General features: G+C 47.3%; 1 protein-coding gene and 1 long non-coding RNA gene across 8 annotated transcripts in view; one reads left to right on the forward strand and one right to left on the reverse strand.

Annotated features, from left to right (window-relative positions):
* The window catches only part of LOC146064160 (uncharacterized), a 103,349-nt gene that overhangs the window by 6,837 nt on the left and 78,371 nt on the right, over positions 1–18,141 (reverse strand). For both annotated transcript variants that reach the window (XR_014471759.1, XR_014471758.1), the window contains one exon: positions 5,846–5,917. This is a non-coding gene — a long non-coding RNA (uncharacterized LOC146064160). The remainder of the gene's footprint in view (positions 1–5,845; positions 5,918–18,141) is intronic.
* The window catches only part of LOC146064157 (glutathione S-transferase 3-like), a 44,712-nt gene continuing 35,199 nt past the window's right edge, over positions 8,629–18,141 (forward strand). Inside the window, exons 1-2 of one of the 6 annotated variants that reach the window (XM_083177341.1) lie at positions 8,629–8,818; positions 12,672–12,859. Coding sequence is in view for 1 of the 6 variants with exons in the window: in XM_083177344.1 (XP_083033470.1) it covers positions 12,829–12,859 (31 nt within the window). In the remaining 5 variants the exon portion in view is untranslated. Of the gene's footprint in view, positions 8,819–9,066; positions 9,153–9,254; positions 9,572–12,671; positions 12,860–18,141 lie in introns of those variants that run through there. The other 5 variants (XM_083177345.1, XM_083177344.1, XM_083177343.1 and 2 more) reach the window with 5 other exon arrangements.

Here is an 18,141-nt window from a genome sequence, read left to right on the forward strand (position 1 = left end):
CCCCTATACACCCCCTATACACCCCATATACACCCATATACACCCCCATATACACCCATATACACCCCCTATACACCCCCTATACACCCCATATACACCCCCATACTCAGGAACATATTTATAAAAAATACACCAAACATTGCTAAAAAACGCTGACATACTAGTAATCAAAACTTACATCGGGCAATATGGCGGCGAAGGCTGCTGAGTAGAACCGGCTGCCGCCGGCGCAGGTCGGACCAGCGCCGCTCAACCTGGCCCAGGCTTCTGCGGACGCCGGTTGTTGAAAATATCAGGCGGCGGGCAGCATTATACGCCCGCCGCTTGTCCGCATTAGATACATATGGGCCCCTGGGCCCCAGGTGACGATCCATCACTTCCACCAGGGCCAAAAGCTCACATGTAGAAAAGGGCCTGGCTCTTGTAGAAGTCATATTGGCAATGGCGCAGTTATTAATTGCAGGTACATATATCACTTTTGGTGCTTGCTGATTGGTCGAAAAAATTGTTTGTTTGGTATTAACTTTATTAATCCCTCTTATATTAACAAACTGGATGCGAATAGAAACTTACGCGGACCGTTCCGATATACACACCACAACCAACAGCATGCATTCAATGAAGAGAGAAGTACTGTATTTACAGTGTGCGGAAAATAATACACGCACCCCGTCTACTCCTAACTACGCTGCTTAAAGGGGGCTCAATACACCAATTGCCATGAAGAGAAGTACTGTATATATATATAGTAAGCGGAAATTAATACACGCAACCGTCTACTTATAACTACGCTGCTTAAAGGGGGCACGATACAGCGATATGCATGGGGAGGAGTACTGTATATACAGTAGGCGGAAAATGATACACGCAACACTCTACTTATAACTACGCTGCCTAAAGGGCCACAATGCAACATGTTGCTGTATGACAATTTCATACACATTACATATGTAAGGAAAGCATTATAACGTGATGTTTTGAAATGTGACTCACAAAGCATACACGAACTCCAACAGATACCAGCTGACAACACTCATCATTGGAATGACAGGTGCACACATTTCACGATGTAGCCCACAATGCTCCACAACCTGAGTAGATACATATACGGGTGATTGAACAGGTGCATTGAGACCTGCGTAATTTAAGCGGCAATTATCGGCGGGAAATATCGGCGTAAATTTGCATATACCTTGCGGGGAAAAATATACGCCCCCTTGTTCGTGGCGGGAGATTAACATATAAATATTCAGTCAGATGCAGGCCACAATTGCTGCAAACATGTCTGACTCTGACGATTCAGCAGCAGAGGACGCTCTGCAGAGAGCACAAGCCGAATCCATGCTTCAAGCATTACAGAAGAGGGAAGAGGAGCGGAGAAGGAGGGCCCAAGAGAGGAGTCGCCTGCAAGATCAAGCGGGCCCCTCAGTAACAGGCCCTGGTGAACCTCCACCAGCTCCACAAGGGCCAAGCAGCCAGCCAGAACAAGAGGTTGCATCTCTCCAAACAGGTGTGACCCAGCAGGTGCATGGTGAGAGAGCTGGGGTCACCAGAAAACGTGCTGCAACATCTAGGGTGATGACTGAGCAGGATACCACCACCAGAAGGAGAAACCCTGCATTTGTAGAGGCCGAAATGCGAATTCTCGTGCCCAGGGCACGCGAATGGATTGAATTGGCAACCAGGAAGCCAGGTGCCAGTGCAAGGAGAAACCTTTGGGACAAGATCACAGAGGAAGTGAACCAGGTGTCACCAGTGGTCAGAACTTGGGACGCGGTGAAGAAAAGGTTAGTGTGTTTGTCAGGGCAATTTGTTCAGCAGTCTCCAGCAGGAACTGAGGCCCTTATTCTAGTTCTCTCTTTCTGGCCAAATATTTCTTAGATGGACAAAACCATGTGCACTGCAGGTGAGGCAGGTGTTACTTGTGCAGAGATAATCAGATTTGGGTGGGGTTTTACACCTGCCTCACCTGCAGTGCACATGGTTTGGTCCATCAAAGAAATATTTGGCCACACATGGCACAAAAGATCACCCACACTAGGAAATGTCACGTAGCTAGGGGTACCACCTAGTCCCTTTAATTCCGGACACATATTAATTACACAGGTTCTGTGGCTGGCTGACTTCAAGACTCCACTTCACCTAATTTTAAACTGCCACAGAACCTGTGTAAGTAACATGTGTCCAGAATTAAAGGGACTAGGTGGTAACCCTACACGTAGCACAGTGGTGCACATATCTCATGGTGATATTTGTATTTTTAAACTTGTAGGTGGACTGACTTCAAAAGTGCCCTGAAGAGGAAGATGACTGACCGGTACAACCACAGCATGTCCACCGGGAGCGGTCCTATGCCTGACCATTTGGAGTTTACCCCCCTGGAGCTGGACTCCTGTGATGTGATCGATGTGGGGGAGATCAGGGGGATCTCCAATATGGACAGTGAGCTCCCGGTGGAGGTCTTTGCTGCTGCTTTTGATGGTAAGTCACAGTAATGCATTGTATTTAGAAAGATATTTTTTATTGCGTATGTGATGGTGACATTGTTTTCAATTCTTATCCTAGCAGAAGCAGAAAGTCAGGATGTACCGGCAGCATCGGCCTCTGCAGAGCCACAGGTGGAGCAGGTGGTCCAGCCTCCATCAAGACGTCGCCCCCAGCCCCAGCCACAGGAGACATTGAGTGAGAGCCTGTTGGTGACGCTGGACAGGATCGAGCAGCAAGGGGTGGATGCTGCGATCCGTCAGCAGCAGGTGGCGGATTTTCTGGCGGAGTGGAAGGCCACAAACCAGCTGCAGGTTGAGGCGTTGAACCGCATTAATGAAACTCTGGCGGCTGGCATGCTAAGCATTGGCCAACACCTCAGCCGCCAGAATGAACTTCTTGCGGAGCAGCTGTCCACCGCCAGGTCCCTAAGGGACAATCCCCCATCTGCTGCCCCACCCCAAGCTGCTCCCCAACCTTCCACCTCGGCTGACCCTCCTGTGGCGACTAGGGGAAGACGCCGAAAGCCAGCTGACCCAAAGGCCCCTGTCCCCAAGGCCCCATCTAAAAGGGGCAAAAAAGGGCCCAAATGAGACCTGGGTCACTTCCTCTGTGGTTGGAGGCCAAAGGTTTAAATTGCACTGGACATCCGCTTCCTGAGTTGCCCATCGATCCATTTGCGTGCCATGGGCATGAAAGTTCGTATTTTGACCTCTACAAATGCAGGTTTTTTTTTTTGGTGGTGTGTATCTTGCTTAGTAGTCACCCTGGTTGTTGCAGTACGTATTCTGGTGTCCCCATTTCTTTCACCATTGCATTTGCAGGGTAACACATGTTTGGAGATATGCAACCTCTTGTTCTGGCTGTTTTATTATTTGTGTGTATATTTTTTTTTTTTTTTTTTGATTTCTCACATTAAAGTGTCAAGCTGTGATGCTGAACAGCAAATAAATTAATTTTACAAATTAAATCTAAATGGTGGTATGTGTAATTTCTTGTGTGAAACAAATACTAGATTTATGTGTACTTACTGACCAGGGTATTTTTGAACATTTGTTGAAGTGTGGTGGAAGTTTCCCATGTGTAACCCTCTCCATGGCCATTCCCATGTTCCTATCCAACTTTTCCCTGCTAATTAGTTTGTGTCAGCACATGTGCAGAGCAACTTAATAGGTGAGAAAGCAGTTTGTGTGCAGGTGAGGTAGCTCCTACAGTAGTAGGTAAAAGCAGGTCCAGAACAATGCTTTCCTCATGGAGTGGGTGAGGCAGACAAACAAGGGTGAAAAGGTACATTTGTGTAGGAATTCATATGTGTCCTCCCTAAAAAAAGATGTGTGAATGGGCCAAACATGATAAATTAGCTTGTGAACAAACATGCATAACTTTTAAAATATATATGATTTGACAGTGTCATAAGCAGATGTAGGAATCCTTTGTTAGAGAGATGAGAGTGCAATAATGTGATTGGTGGCATCTTACATCCAGAGTGTAGTGAAATCCAAATCATAGCAGATGAGATAGTGGTACAGGTCATAATTTGGGGTACTATACAAAGATTGTGTTGAAAATAGTGGTCATGTGCTTCAAACATTGCAGAAACATCGTTTGTAGGTGTTAGATGTGGTTTATGTTATTGTATCCTAAATACAAAACCTATGTTAGTATTAGAGTGAACACGTTGACACATGTCGACTTGTGTAGATTGAGTGTGCTACTGCGTAAAGTCTATGAAAGCAGGTAGTGAATGTGTCTGTTTATCAAATACCTACCTTAGCGTATAAAAAGATTCTTACCTTAAATTAAACAAACCTTTAAATGTGGAGAAGTATAGAAACATAAGCTTCCAATGTGTTTGCGTGCTGCATGTGTGACTTGCAGGCAGTGAAATCATGGTTTGGAGTTAATAGACTGCAGCATTGCTTATTACATTCAGGTGTATGTGTTTGAGTACTAATCAGCGTTAATTAGCCAACTCAGGCGCACGCTGGCAAACGGTAACTGTAGGAGTGGTTTTAGCTGTCGGTTGGCGGCCGCCTGTTTGGTGTCCGAAACGAACGGTGCCTTAGTCGATCGTGCGGTAGTAGCACCGCTCATTTCTGGTGCACACCCCCGTGTACGCCCATATTTACGCCCATTTTCCCTCATTATTTCGGCCGCTCCCATCAACACGCCCCTATGCCGCCCCATTACCCGTACGCTCGCGTACAGGTTTTTTCGCACGTTGAGACACCGGCCGTAAGCGTTGTGGAGTGCTCGCGCCGGCGCATTAGCGTATCTGCACATGCGCAGATCGTAAAAAAAACCGGGACGTACGCGTACGGCCCGGACGCTCCAACCAGAATAAGGCCCTAAATCCTGGTAATTGTTGTCATCAGCGCAAGAGTACTTTGCTTCCCAGTTGTAACAAGGATGCCTTCTTCTAAAATATTATACCTGATGCCTGGACTAGCGGGTTCATTTTGTTTGTAAGAAGGTTATCTTCTTTGACTAGTCATCAGTAGTTAAACTGGCCATACTCTGATTACATCAGTCAGATCTGGCCACTACACAACTGTTTTGGTTGATTATTGCCTATGTACATGAAAGATTATTGTATAATTGCTGGAAACAAACACTCTTGTTCCTTCAGGCACACTTGACAATTCTGCCACTTTCATGCGCTGATCATGTACACATCATGCTGTGTATGGAGGCTCTCTCTGATTGTAGCATTCCCTCCATTACAAGAAAATGGTAAAAGCAGCACTTTTAGAAGTTCATCATTGACAGGGGCTGCTGTGGTTGGACAGCAGATCCAGCTGCTGTGGTTGGACAGCAGATCCAGCTGCTGTGCAATCACAGCAGCCACTGTCAAATAAGCTTCTAGAAGTGCTGCTTTAATCCGGGTCTCCCTTCCCCTATCACCTGTACCCCAGCTCCCTGTCACCTATCCCACGGCATTCCCGTTACTGCGCCCGACCGGCTCCCCTGTGCCCCAGTCCCTGCTTCCGCCCTCCCTGAACCTCGGCTTCCCCGTCCCTGCTCCCTGTACCTTGGGTCCCCCATCCTTGCTCCCTGTGTCCCATCCCCCCTTTCTCCCATCCCCTGTGTCCCGGCTCCCCCTGCTCCCGGATCACCAGTCCCCAATCCAGACTTCCCTGTGCCGCAGTCCCTGCTCCTGGCCTCCTTGTACCTCGGCTCCCCTGTCCCTGCACCCTGGCTCCCTCGCTCTCAGAACACATCCACAACCGCACAGCCACCTCCGCATGTCCAATTTTGGATTACGGCAGGTTTGTTCCCTCCCAATAGCAATTAAAAAATATCTGGTTGTGGGGGTTTCAGTGCTTAAAACATGAGTTAAGGAGAAAAAAAAGACACTCACTGTACTGCAGCATCCTACCCGCACGCGCAGCATCCTTGCGCTGTCCTCTCGGCTGCCACATCAAATCGTTGCCTTAAATGTAATTAGGTACAATATAAATGATAGTTTAGGAATTTTGAAAACATAAAAAAAAACCTGTAAGCAGTAGGGATGGCCATCGACTATCGATGTTCCCAAAACATCGATAGTCGGGACCTAGTGATTGATGTTTTGGGCTTCGATAGGCGAGGGTCGAATAGTTAGATGCCATCGATGGATGGCATCCGATGGCGATTCCCCCCCCCCCCCTGCTGGCTGCTGGCCAGCTGCCCGGCTATACTGCCCTCTCCGAGTCCTAGACTGTGACTCACTCTTTCTGAATTGATGAATGATGTCATCAATGCATCATGTCATGCGGCGCAGAGGCATTGGGAGTCGGGACTGTCTTGAAGTTGTTTGTGCGTGTGCGCGCACTGGTGGTGGCCTGCCAGTGGCGTAACTAAAATTTTTGCTCCCCCAAGCCAAAATATTTTTGGCGCCCCCCCCCCCTCCCCCACGTACTGACCCTTATACATCATGCAATAGATCTTAATGTCGCTTACACTGTACAATACACACTGTAATGCCACTAACACTATACACCCCACTACATAATGTACCTTACATTATACACCACATGGTTAGGGTTATAGGATGCGGGGAGTTGTATGGTTAGTGTTATAGGCTGCAGGGTGTGTGTGTATGTATGGTTAGGGTGCACGGTGCAAAGCGCACATCTCAGCGTTGTTGTGGGGGGAGAGCGCGGCGCAGGGCGTGCATCTCAGCATTGTGGGGGGAGAGCGCAGTGCAGGGCGCACATCTCAGCATAGTAGTGGGGAGAGTGCAGCGCAGGGTGCACCTCTCAGCGTCATGGGGGGGGGGGGGCGCTGCACAGGGCACACATCTCAGCATCTGGGGGGGGATCACAATCACAGGCAGGTGTACACAGGCAAACTTCATCATGTGTATTGATGCAGTGTTTGTACTTATCTGCAGCATTAGGGATATACAGCAGACAATTGTCTATGGAGGTCTCTCTGCTGGCTTGAAATCTTCACAGCCATGCAGACTGGAGCCATGCAGACTGGAGCTGGAGGGTTCAATGTGGAAGGCAATTAAATAGCGCTGCAGGAGCTATGCAGGAGACACCGACGGGCGGTGATTGCCAGCTCCCCAGCACACTGATACAGCGTCTCCTCAGAGCCCGCTCTCCTCATTACAGGAGGAATGCTGACAGGCACACTGCAGCGCTGGGACACCCCACAGCGCTGCGGAGACACATATCGCTGGACTCCCGAGGCTACACCAGCGCTTTTGTAGAACAGCAAGCAGCGCTAAATTGGCTGGTAAGGGCGCACTGAGGGGCTAACGGCGCTGTCACTCAGAGATGACAGCGCCACAACGCTGCGGCTAGATTGCGCTGGGAACCGCCTATAACTGGGGACGGTGGCTGCAGGGGGCAAACAGCATGCAGGCTGCTGGGTTTGCCTTGCCATGGAGATGGTTGCCGAGTGCACCTCTCCAACACCTGCGCCCCTGTTGCGCCGGCTCCCCCCCGCGACTGCTGGGGCTGCGGAGCCTTAGTTACGCCACTGTGGCCTGCCTGGTCTCTCAGTGCAGCCCGGGGAAGTGAGCAGGCGTTGCACCACTCACCCGGAATCAAGACAAGTTCAGAGTGAGATGGACTCCGGAGCAGGAGCCAGGAGCATGCGCAGAGGAAGAGCCGTCGCCGCCGGGAGGTGCGCGCATGCACGATAGAACTATACCTGACGCCCTGGATAATAAGGTGCGCGCGCATGTGTAGAAGAAACCTTATTATCCAGCGTGTCAGATGCATGCGTGCACCTCCTGGCGGAGGCGACCGCCCTGTTCTTCCTCTGCACATGCGCAAGTAGACGATGGTGGGAACCATCGATGGCTGCTGATAGAATAGTTTATAGCCATCAATGGATCCGGGATAAACATCGATGGAAGATGCGTCGATGGCCATCCCTAGTAAGCAATCAAATTGAAATCAATAGTAAAAGAATACTAAAATAAAACCAAGGTAATAATAAAACACAAAAGCTAAGGCATACTGCCACATGCAGCGCCTAACTTGGATGTGTCTTGAAGACTTGGAGCTTGGAGCTACCCTACGTTTCTCTCCTACAATGGGACCTTGGTGCTTGTTTGGAGGATCTAGCAGGGGAGCGCAGCTACTCGTATACCCTTGACCGAAGATCGGTGCTTCTACCGGGGAAGGCCATCCTCTTCGACCGAGCGCGCAGCTTCGGGAGGGACGCATGTGAAGCGGTGAGGGAGGAAGGGGACACCCGCCTAGCCAGCCAGATCAGCCGAATCAACCCTAGCGATCAATGGGGTGACAGATGTCGCAGCCAGATCGCCCTCACATCCAGAAGCATAGTGTTCGCTGCTTGTATATATGTCTCCTATAAATTTGATGTTCGTAACTCATAGTGACTTATTAGTGCTAACTATCTTGAGATTCCGCAGTGCTCCCACTGTAGATACAATAACGCTCACATCGTAATTAGTTCTGGATTTATGCTTTTTAATGAATATTCTTTCCTGAAATACAGATTATCAGCATTGCAGCGACTATGCAAATCTGTACTCACACTATTGGTGAATGCAAAACACCCCTTACCGTATTGGGGAGTGCACATTTACTGGAACGACGACACACTGATCCTGCAAACACATTGGTTCACGCACTGGCCGCACCTCCTCCCTGTTCTGCGTCGGGGCCGCGCGCTCAAGCACCACGTGTCTCGGCCCGGGCGCGGGCTGGCTGCATCATGCTGCTTCGTTTTGCGCCCTCTGCTGTCCCGAATACGCCAAACACACACATCGTCTCCTGGCCTATATTCTTCCTTCTGTCACGTTTGGTGTTCTACTGTGCTGTATACTCCTTCCATATTACTCGTAATAACGGCTGTCTTGGTTGCTGAGGTAGATGTCATTATATTCTACATAGATTTCCCTCAGTAGCAACATCAGGGGGTAGATGTCTATCCTATATCCTCATGCAATCTCCTGTATGCGATCCTATATTAATCATACAATGCCGCAGGACCCGTCATACAACTTGCGGAGGAATTACTTTATTCAATTGTAACTTATATTTTGTTTTGTTTATATAAAGTTTTTTTTTTCTATTGTGGATTTTCAAGGTAATCTGTAATTAAAATAATTGCTGGTTTCAGGTTGTATATGCATCCCCAGCCCAGAGCCATAGGGTCGCTCCTAGTGTATACAGTATCTCTGCACCAAGAAAATAGAAAAGGTGAAACGGGACTAAGTAAAAACCGGACCCGGATAAGACACCGGAACGCCGGACCAGACATCAAACTCTGCATTCCGGAGCTTATAGTGTCTGGTCCGAGGGGTGTCCCATGCGGGGGGTGTCTTGTCCGGGGGAATGCCTGTGATTGCTCACACCAGGGACATGGGGAAGGGGAGATTACAGCCTCCCCGTGTGGTCTGGAACGTTCCAGTTTTTATTACACCCCCGGACCATGCGGTGAGGCTGTATTCTCCCCCCTCTCCTCTCCCAGGTGACAGGTGTGAGAGCAGCCTCATCAGATGGAGCACCCCTGGACAGGACACCCCCGGACCGGATACTACAAGCTCCGGAAAGCAGAGTTTGATGTCCAGCCCGGCATTCCGGTGTCTTATCCGATTCCGGATTTTACCCATACCCAGGTGAAACTATTAGGAAAAACAATTGACTTCCCACCAGGGGGTGATTTCATTGTTTTATTATGGCCCAGGTGTTAAGATCTAGAGTTTAATACCCCTTTCAATCACACCAGAAAATGCAGGGACTTACCTGGGAATACAGTCCAGTGCTCATGCAGGGACATTCCCGGGTTTGCCCCTTTCACAGCGGCCTAGTCCCTACATTTTCTGTTGTGAGGGGGGTGGCGGGTCTGGGGTCCAGACTGCTGGGATCTGGCCAGTGGCGGCTGGGTGCTTGTAGCTCTTTTTTCCTTTGTCTGTCGCATGCGAGGGGATGGGGGAGGGTTTGGTGGGGTGGTGTTTACCTGCTCGTTATGCAGTGAAAATACTCAGCCAATGCACAGGTCTGAATCGGGCCCTTAGTACCTTTCACTGATGTAAACACCACCAAACTTACACTTTTGTATATTCTTCATATAAAATATAAAAAAAAGAAATGGAAACATTGGCCCTTATTCAGTTTTAATCGTATAAGCGTTCCGACCCACAGTTTCCCAATAATCTTAAAACTGCACGTGAGGATCCATTCTGCTTATGTGCGATTGTATTGCGAATGCCTCTTCACGATTCACAGGCAGTGGCATTCTCAGGGAGGTGCAAAGGCAGCTGTCAATTGGAGAAGACGAAGGCATGTTGCCCCTGTATTCCAGCTGTGGCAAAGCCAAGGAACGCATTGCAATGAGTTTCCTGGGCATCGCAATACTACCTGCGACTATAAGCCTGCGTAAGGTCAAAATTACTCATGTCTTGCAGATGATATATGATCCAATAAGGGCCCTTCATTTGGATGTGGGACCATTTGTAGACAACAAGTAGATAGACAGCCATTAGGTCGACACCATTAGTTCGACAACTCAATAGGTTGACATGCTTTTAGGTCGACATGTCATTAGGTCGACATGTCATTAGGTCGACATGTCATTAGGTCGACATACCATTAGGTCGACATACCATTAGGTCGACATGTCATTAGGTCGACACTGCCATTAGGTCGTCAGTGTCTAGGTCGACAGTCAAAAGGTCGACATGGTTTTTTTCACTATTTTTGGCTGAAATGTCGACACAGTCGACATGGACACAGTTTGAAGTGAACCGCAGCCCCTCGCATCGCTCGCTTCGCTCGCAATGCTTCGGGCACACTATTTTATTCTCCCACCACGCCCTAGTGGATAGTAGGGCATGAAATACCACCTGTCGGCACATGTCGGGTCAAAAAACAGTGAAAAAACCCATGTCGACCTTTTGACTGTCGACCTAATGGCAGTGTCGACCTAATGACATGTCGACCTAATGACATGTCGACCTAATGACATGTCGACCTAATGGTATGTCGACCTAATGACATGTCGACCTAATGGTATGTCGACCTAAAAGCATGTCGACCTATTGAGTTGTCGAACTAATGGTGTCGACCTAATGGCTGTCTATCTACTTGTTGTCTACAAATAGTCCGGATACCCTTCATTTAGCATGGATCATATACGTTAAGCTGCTCACAGCAGCTTAGTATATGCGATCCTTAGGAGAAGTGCACACCACCTCCCTTCTGCATTTGCAATTGCTAGAACTGCGATGCAATCATAGTTCAGGATGGATATCGAACATCTGCCAAGCCTAAGAAAGTCTGACCTTACATATACTATCAGTCGCAGGGAGCTTCACAAGCCCAAGAAACTGTGTATGTGATGCAGTCCTTGACCTCACCACTCCTGGGAACTTTTTACCAAATGCCAGCTGCCTTCGCCCTCTTCCTTTCCTGTGGCTACTTCTGCCTGTCAATCAGAAAGAGGTGTTCGCATTTCTGAGATGCAATTGCAGGACCTATTTTGCACATGTGAATTAAGTGTCCTGTACATGCTCAATTTCCCGATAATCAAACAACTGCGGGTTGGAATGCTTATGCAATCCAATCTGAATAACTCCCTTGGTTCAATGCTCTGAAAAGACCTGCAGCTTAAAACATCCACTATCAATTTGGTAAATACTGTATAATAGGAATAGCTTTACAATTCTCTGATGTCCTTCCACAGAATTTTTTGTATCACTTATTTTTTTAATTTTTTTTTCACAATGTGTTCAAAAGTTAATATTATGGTGTTGTACTTATATAATATACTGTATGTGGGTAAACCCCATTTCTGCAATACACAAAATTGTCCTGATCCCAAATCCGTTTATTCAATTCTGTACACAAGTCAATACTTGTACTTCTAGGAACCCTAAGGGCGGTTTCACACATTCTGGCTCCTGCCGGGCGGCGAAAACCCGCACGGAAGCCATGCTGCACATATCAGTTTCTCATGGAGGGGATGGCCACAGCCCGGCAGCCGACCCTTCCAGTGGCGGGATCCGGCTGCAACCGGACGTCCAAGCCGTGGCCATCCCGTGTGAATGGACACAATAGTGTCCATTCACAACTACTGTGCACGGCACAGCTTCCTGGCCGTGTGGGATTTCGCCGTCCGGCAGGAGCCGGACAGTGTGAAATAGCCCTAACTGTGCATGTTTTCCAGATCAACTAGCAGGAGCACAGGTACGTCCGGTGATTAATGCTGGGTAAAGACTAGACTGACAGGTCGTGGATTGGGCTCACGGCCGATCTGATGATCAGTGAGTGCACACACATTTACTGATCATCAACCCGCTGTGTTGTGCTTGATGTTACAACTGGTTGCACATTTACATGTGCCCGTCCAGTTGTGATGTCAGCCACTATATGTGCGCCAATATATCTGTAGGGCCAACGCAATCTGCCTGTGCCTGCCTATAGTTCACAAATATATCAGGGGTACACACCCGCCGACGTGCCCATGGTACATTGGGCATTCAATTGTACAGCCGATGTAGACTCAACTTAACACTACAGATGGTACTAACTTGCCTTTAAAACTTGCACTGTTAAGGTTCCATGAGGACCGAGTTTGGAAAGCAGTTACCCATTAGTATCAGCAAAGGGAGTAAAGGGCCTTATCTTATAGCTGAGATTTTGTTGTATTTTTTTAAATAAATATTGAGCAGGGATATTGACCTCTAGTTTGATCAGTGTATTTGTTCTCTGCATCAGGAGCAACACCATTTTTACCAATATAGAGGATGAGATGAAAGATGCAACTTCAAGTATATCATAGAAGAAAAGTGTATGATGAAGTGCTAGGACCGCCAAAGATGTTCTAATATTGCTATGAGATGCCGTCATAACCAGAAGAAGAGTTTCTTGTAAGATGAAGGATGGAAACATTCTTCAAGGAAGAGGTATGTTAGAACTGGAGGGCATGTGCTGATACTGGAGGGAGGGGATGCAGTTAAAATCCCAGCGGGCGGGATCCCGGCGTTAAGAATCCCGACGCCGGAATCCCGACCGCCGAAATCCCGACCGCCGAAATCCCGACACTTTCTCCCTCCGTGGGTGTCCACGACACCCCTGGAGGGAGAGTAAATTAGCGTGCCGAGCGTAGCGAGGCACCGGGCCCGTTGTGTGGCGAGCGCAGCGAGCCAGCAAGGGGGGGGCCATCCACGTCCCCCCCTTGTCGGGATTTCGGCGGTCGGGATTTTGAACGCCGGGATCCCAACTGCCGGGATTTCATACTGAATCCGGAGGGAGGTAGGTTCCGGGGAAATTACTTCACAGAAAGGGTAGTGAATGAGTGGAATAGGCTATTGTCAGAGGTGGTAGAGGCTAAGGGCTCATTTCAGACCTGCTCGCTAGGTTGCATGTTTCGCAGCCTAGTGAGCAGTTTAGCACTGCCCTGCCGAAGGTACGCTCCCCCACCTCCCGAATACTTGTGCAGGGATGCAAACGGATGTGTACATGTGGTTGTGCAGTGGGTGGATCTAGTCAACTATTTCAGGTCTCTTTGCCACGTCGTAACGTAGCAAAATACACTACTCACAGAAAACAAGCACATCCCTGCCCTATTACCTGCTAGTAGAAGCGTAGGGATATGATTCTTCTCCAAGAGTGAACCCTCTGTTAATGGCATTAGTGTTTACAGTTATTGAGTGACATAGCTGTGGCTCTGTGATGAGGTCTTTGAGAGTTGGAAGTAGTTCAGGCATGCAGTTACTCTGACAGGTGAGCGATCCTTTGGAAATAATGCATGCTCATGTGATCTAGTGTGTCCAATCATGCTAGTTGTTTTTCTATCACAAACACACGCACGTGTAATATTGGTCAAGAAACTGTACCACATACCTGCCAGCCTGTGTTATTATTTGTATAATTTTTTTCCACCAGCACTACTACTCAGTACAACAGATTTCACAAATAAGTGGTCATACACTGGTCAGACTTATCTGTGTCACAGGTCAGACCAGATTTCCCTTGAACTTGCCTCGGGAGCTCCACTGGAGTGCTTACATACGAATTGGCACTTGATGCGTAATTTTTACATGGGATATATCCCATGTAAAAGGACTCCCAGGGAGCTGCTGGGGGAGTTCAGAAATTGGATGCAATACATTGCAGGTGCTAAAATGAACCCGCGATGTGCACTGATGGCTGCACATCCGATTTATCTTATGTGCAGCATGTCTGACCTCTGACCCAAACCACAGAACTGGATGTCAAACTAATGCCATTTGGCCACTCTTCACCCAATTTCTCAGCCCAATGCATTGGAATCAAGTGGAATAAAAAGCCAAATCGCACCGTTGTATGGGCACCTTCAGGGTGTTCATATTCCCAGCTACAGGGTTATCTCTACCTCTTACATACAATTTAATGTAATGCAGATTCTTGCTCCAATACTACATTTGCTACAGAATATTTAATTCTGTACAGATCCTTCTTTCAGAAATTGCACAATGTTATATTCTTGCTGTTGGGTGCTGGCTGGCACAGATAGATGTGCTGTATCACCAGGAATACATTTACTAAGATGGGAGTTCTATTGACGATGGGATGTTTCCCATAGCAGCCAATTAGATTATATCTAATATTTTCTAGTAGGTGCTAAAAAAAATATGAAGTAGAATCTGACTGGTTGCTATGGGCAACATCCCATCTTAGTAAATTTACCCTATGATGTTAAATGTCAGTGTGCTTATTTATTCCTGCTGCATGGCTAGCACAGCCAAGTAATATGTCCTCTTTTTTTTTTCTTACTAACTGCCCAGTATGTAAAATGAGCTCACTCGACTCATGGACTATGTGGTGTGGTAAAGTGGTCTGACGGTCCGTATACTGACATCGGAATCCTGACTCCTGGTACTCCGACAGGGGGGCAAGCACATTGAAGCCCCTTGTGGGCTCTCTGCACTCACCACGCTGCAGGTTCAGTGCTTCACTGCGCTCACCACAGGTTCTATTCTCCCTCTATGTGGGTCGTGGACCCCCACAAGGGAGAATAGCCCTGTAAGTCGGGATCCTGATGGTCAGGCAATTAATATTCGAAATTCCGATTTCGGTATACTGACTATCGGAATCAGGACTGGCAGGAGGCTATCCGGCCGCCGGACTATATAGGGCTAGGTATAAGGTGTGCTGGAATGAAAAGGTGACGTTTGCTGTAGCAGCGTTGTATCTAATCACAGTGGGTTAATGTGTGCTTATAGATGGCGCGGTGTTATCCCAGTTGCGCACGCGTAGTGGACAACTTTACCTCTATTCCTCCATTCCTGGAAAATCGTTTTATGCGGTCATAATGAGGATTCCTCCAGATCAGTGCAATTATCACAGGATGAAAGCGGTGTTCAGAGAGCATTGTCTCGCACAGTGCATCATTTGGGAATGAGATCCTCCACAGCCAAAATCGTGGCAGGGTTGGTGACAACGTGTGCCTGCCCGGGCCATGGCGTCCTGCCTCATAACGCTGACACCACCAGAATATGGTGCACCGTGTGAGACACTGCTCTCCGTACACCGCCCATGCTGTGATAAATTATTGAAGCATGCTCGCCTTCTGCGTAAAGAAATTTGCTCTTTGCGCTGATCTGGAGAAATCCATCATGCATCTGACCGTGCAAGAATTGGAAGAAACTGTGGAAAAGCCATTCACTACACATGCGCAACTGGGAAACACGCCACGCCATCTATCGGCAAACACATTTACCCACTGCGATCATATACCACACCACTTCAGCAAAAGTCTCCTCTTCATTTGGGCACACCTTATCTAAGAACTGTGGGTAATTTATCTACACGTCCACCCAGGTAATAATCTATAGCCAGAAAATCTGCCTCCACTACTTAAGGTGCATACACACGGATAGATTTGGGCAACGATTCAATGTCTTTAACAATTTCTTCTGAATTCCTGCACAAACGATTTGGTGTCAAATGATGAACGATTGAGCAAACGATTACACATGAACGATTGATCTTTAACGATGGTGGAGGGAGCCAGTCAATCAGCCTTACCAAATCGTTCACCGTACATACACGATTGGTCGCTGATCTTTCTGCATGCAGGAAAGATCAGCGACCTCTACCAACGACCGGCGGGTACATGCATCGTCCGATATATCGTTCATATACACAAATTGATTTGAGCGATTGGTAGTTTCAATCCGTCGGGAATGCCAAGATCTTTTGCCAAATCTATGCGCGTGTACGCACCATTAGTCTAATGGCTTGGTACACAGCTATTAGATGACAGCTTGTGTTTGTGCAGTGTAAGCATGATAGAACAGTTGCTGTCATAGAGAAAATAGGAGCATGAGCAGAGATTGTAGTAATGTATGTGTTCCTGTCACTGTATGGCATTGCAGCCCCCCTCATGTAGCTCCTAGTAAATCAAAAGTTGATAAAAAATAATAGTGAAAGCTATATTTGTTTTCTGATAGTGAAAACAAGGGGCTCTAGAATGGCCTTGAGGTGCTCCACTCAAAAGCTGGAGGACAAAGGGCAGTAAATCCACTATTACTTGAAACAAGTGCCACCATTTTAATTTGTCATTTCAGCATTTATTACCAAAATTCCCTATGTTACTTGAACAGTAATTCTAAGGAGGTGCACAGCGGGTCAGATCTGTCAAAGCAGATTAACACCTTTTATGGGTAATATGAATATATGTACATTATTTTATATTAAGCAAATGGTTGCAGCCTAGAGGCCCCAAACCGAGGTGTTGGGTACAGCTTCACATGCAATACCTTGGCAACTGGCTGTCAGGGTGCCAGGCAGCATACATCGTATGCAGTCCTTTAGCAAGTGCTGCCGTATCCGACAAATCTACAAATCTTACGTGCAGCACTTACGTTATCCCGATCTGATGCGCTGGGAACCGTGGATCGTAATTGGAGTTAGGCACATACAATTTAGGCACTTTTCACCGGATTTTCTTGGCCCGATCTGTTGGAATCCAGTGAAAAAGGGGATAAATCTTTTAAGTGTATGGCCAGCTTAATATAAAGCTTAGTCCGTACCTTTTAATACCCTTTCATGGAAGGGAGATATGAAAAGTAGTTAAAGGTGCATACACATGGCGGGATATAGTCACAATTGTATAAAAAGTTAGTCTATAGCTGCGATACTGATGCGCATCCCAGTGAGGTCAGCATCTCAAGGAAAGAGAGCAGGCAAGGTGTATTTGACTATTGGCCTGATTCAAACCTGTTGGCAATGCTTCACATTTTGCAGATGGACAAAACCATGCTGCACTGCAGGTGGGCAGATGTAACATGTGCAGAGAGAGATTTGGGTGGGCTGTGTTCAAACTGAAATGTAAATTGCAGTGTAAGAATATAGCAGACAGTACTTACCCTGTGCACACAATAATTCCCCCAAATCTACCCCTCGCTTCACATGTCCAACTGCAAAAAGTGCAGCCTTGCTAACAGGTCTGAATCAGGCTCTATGTCCCTTGTAATGTATTAGGCCATAGGCCAAATAGCACATAGTCAATATGGCAAGTGCATGTAGCCAAAATCGCCTCCATGCACTTCAAGGGGAAATACCATAGCAGGAATTGCACCCTCAGTATGCCCCTTAACTGACTATAACATTCAAGTGTTAATGATAAAAGGTTTGGGAGATGCTCACTTATGGTAATATGCTATGGTAATGGCCTGTGGTTAATTGACCTGCCCAGGGCTATTTACTCATGTGGGATTTTCTTTTTGTTAACCAACCGAGACAGGCAGATACAACCCCCCACCCAAAAAAAAAAAAAAGTCTCATGATTGCAGCCACAGAAACACATACTGTAGGTCAGGGACCTTAACGGGCAATTTTTTAGGTGTAAAAAACCCACAAAAACTGTGAGTAACTGAATTCCCCCAAAGATTTGACAAAAAACAAAACCACCAATCACCAACACCCCTTTTTTTTGCATTGTACCATGGCAACCAATCAGATTCTATCTATTCTCTTCTTCTAGAAGGTGATGAATAAGACGTTGCTATGGGCAACATCCCATCTTTAATAAAACTCCCATCTTCGTAAATTTACCCCTCTGAGAGGGTACTAAGAATACCGCTGATTACCGCTGCCATGTCTGATAATACAGGGTCACTGTAATAGGTGCGGGTTGTGTTGTTGGGATATGTTCGGGAGACCATATTTATCACTCCAAGATGAATAATTCATCTTTATT

The sequence above is a fragment of the Crinia signifera genome, chromosome 3 (genome assembly GCF_055691185.1).
Source record: "Crinia signifera chromosome 3, ASM5569118v1, whole genome shotgun sequence".
Lineage (NCBI taxonomy): Eukaryota > Metazoa > Chordata > Amphibia > Anura > Myobatrachidae > Crinia > Crinia signifera.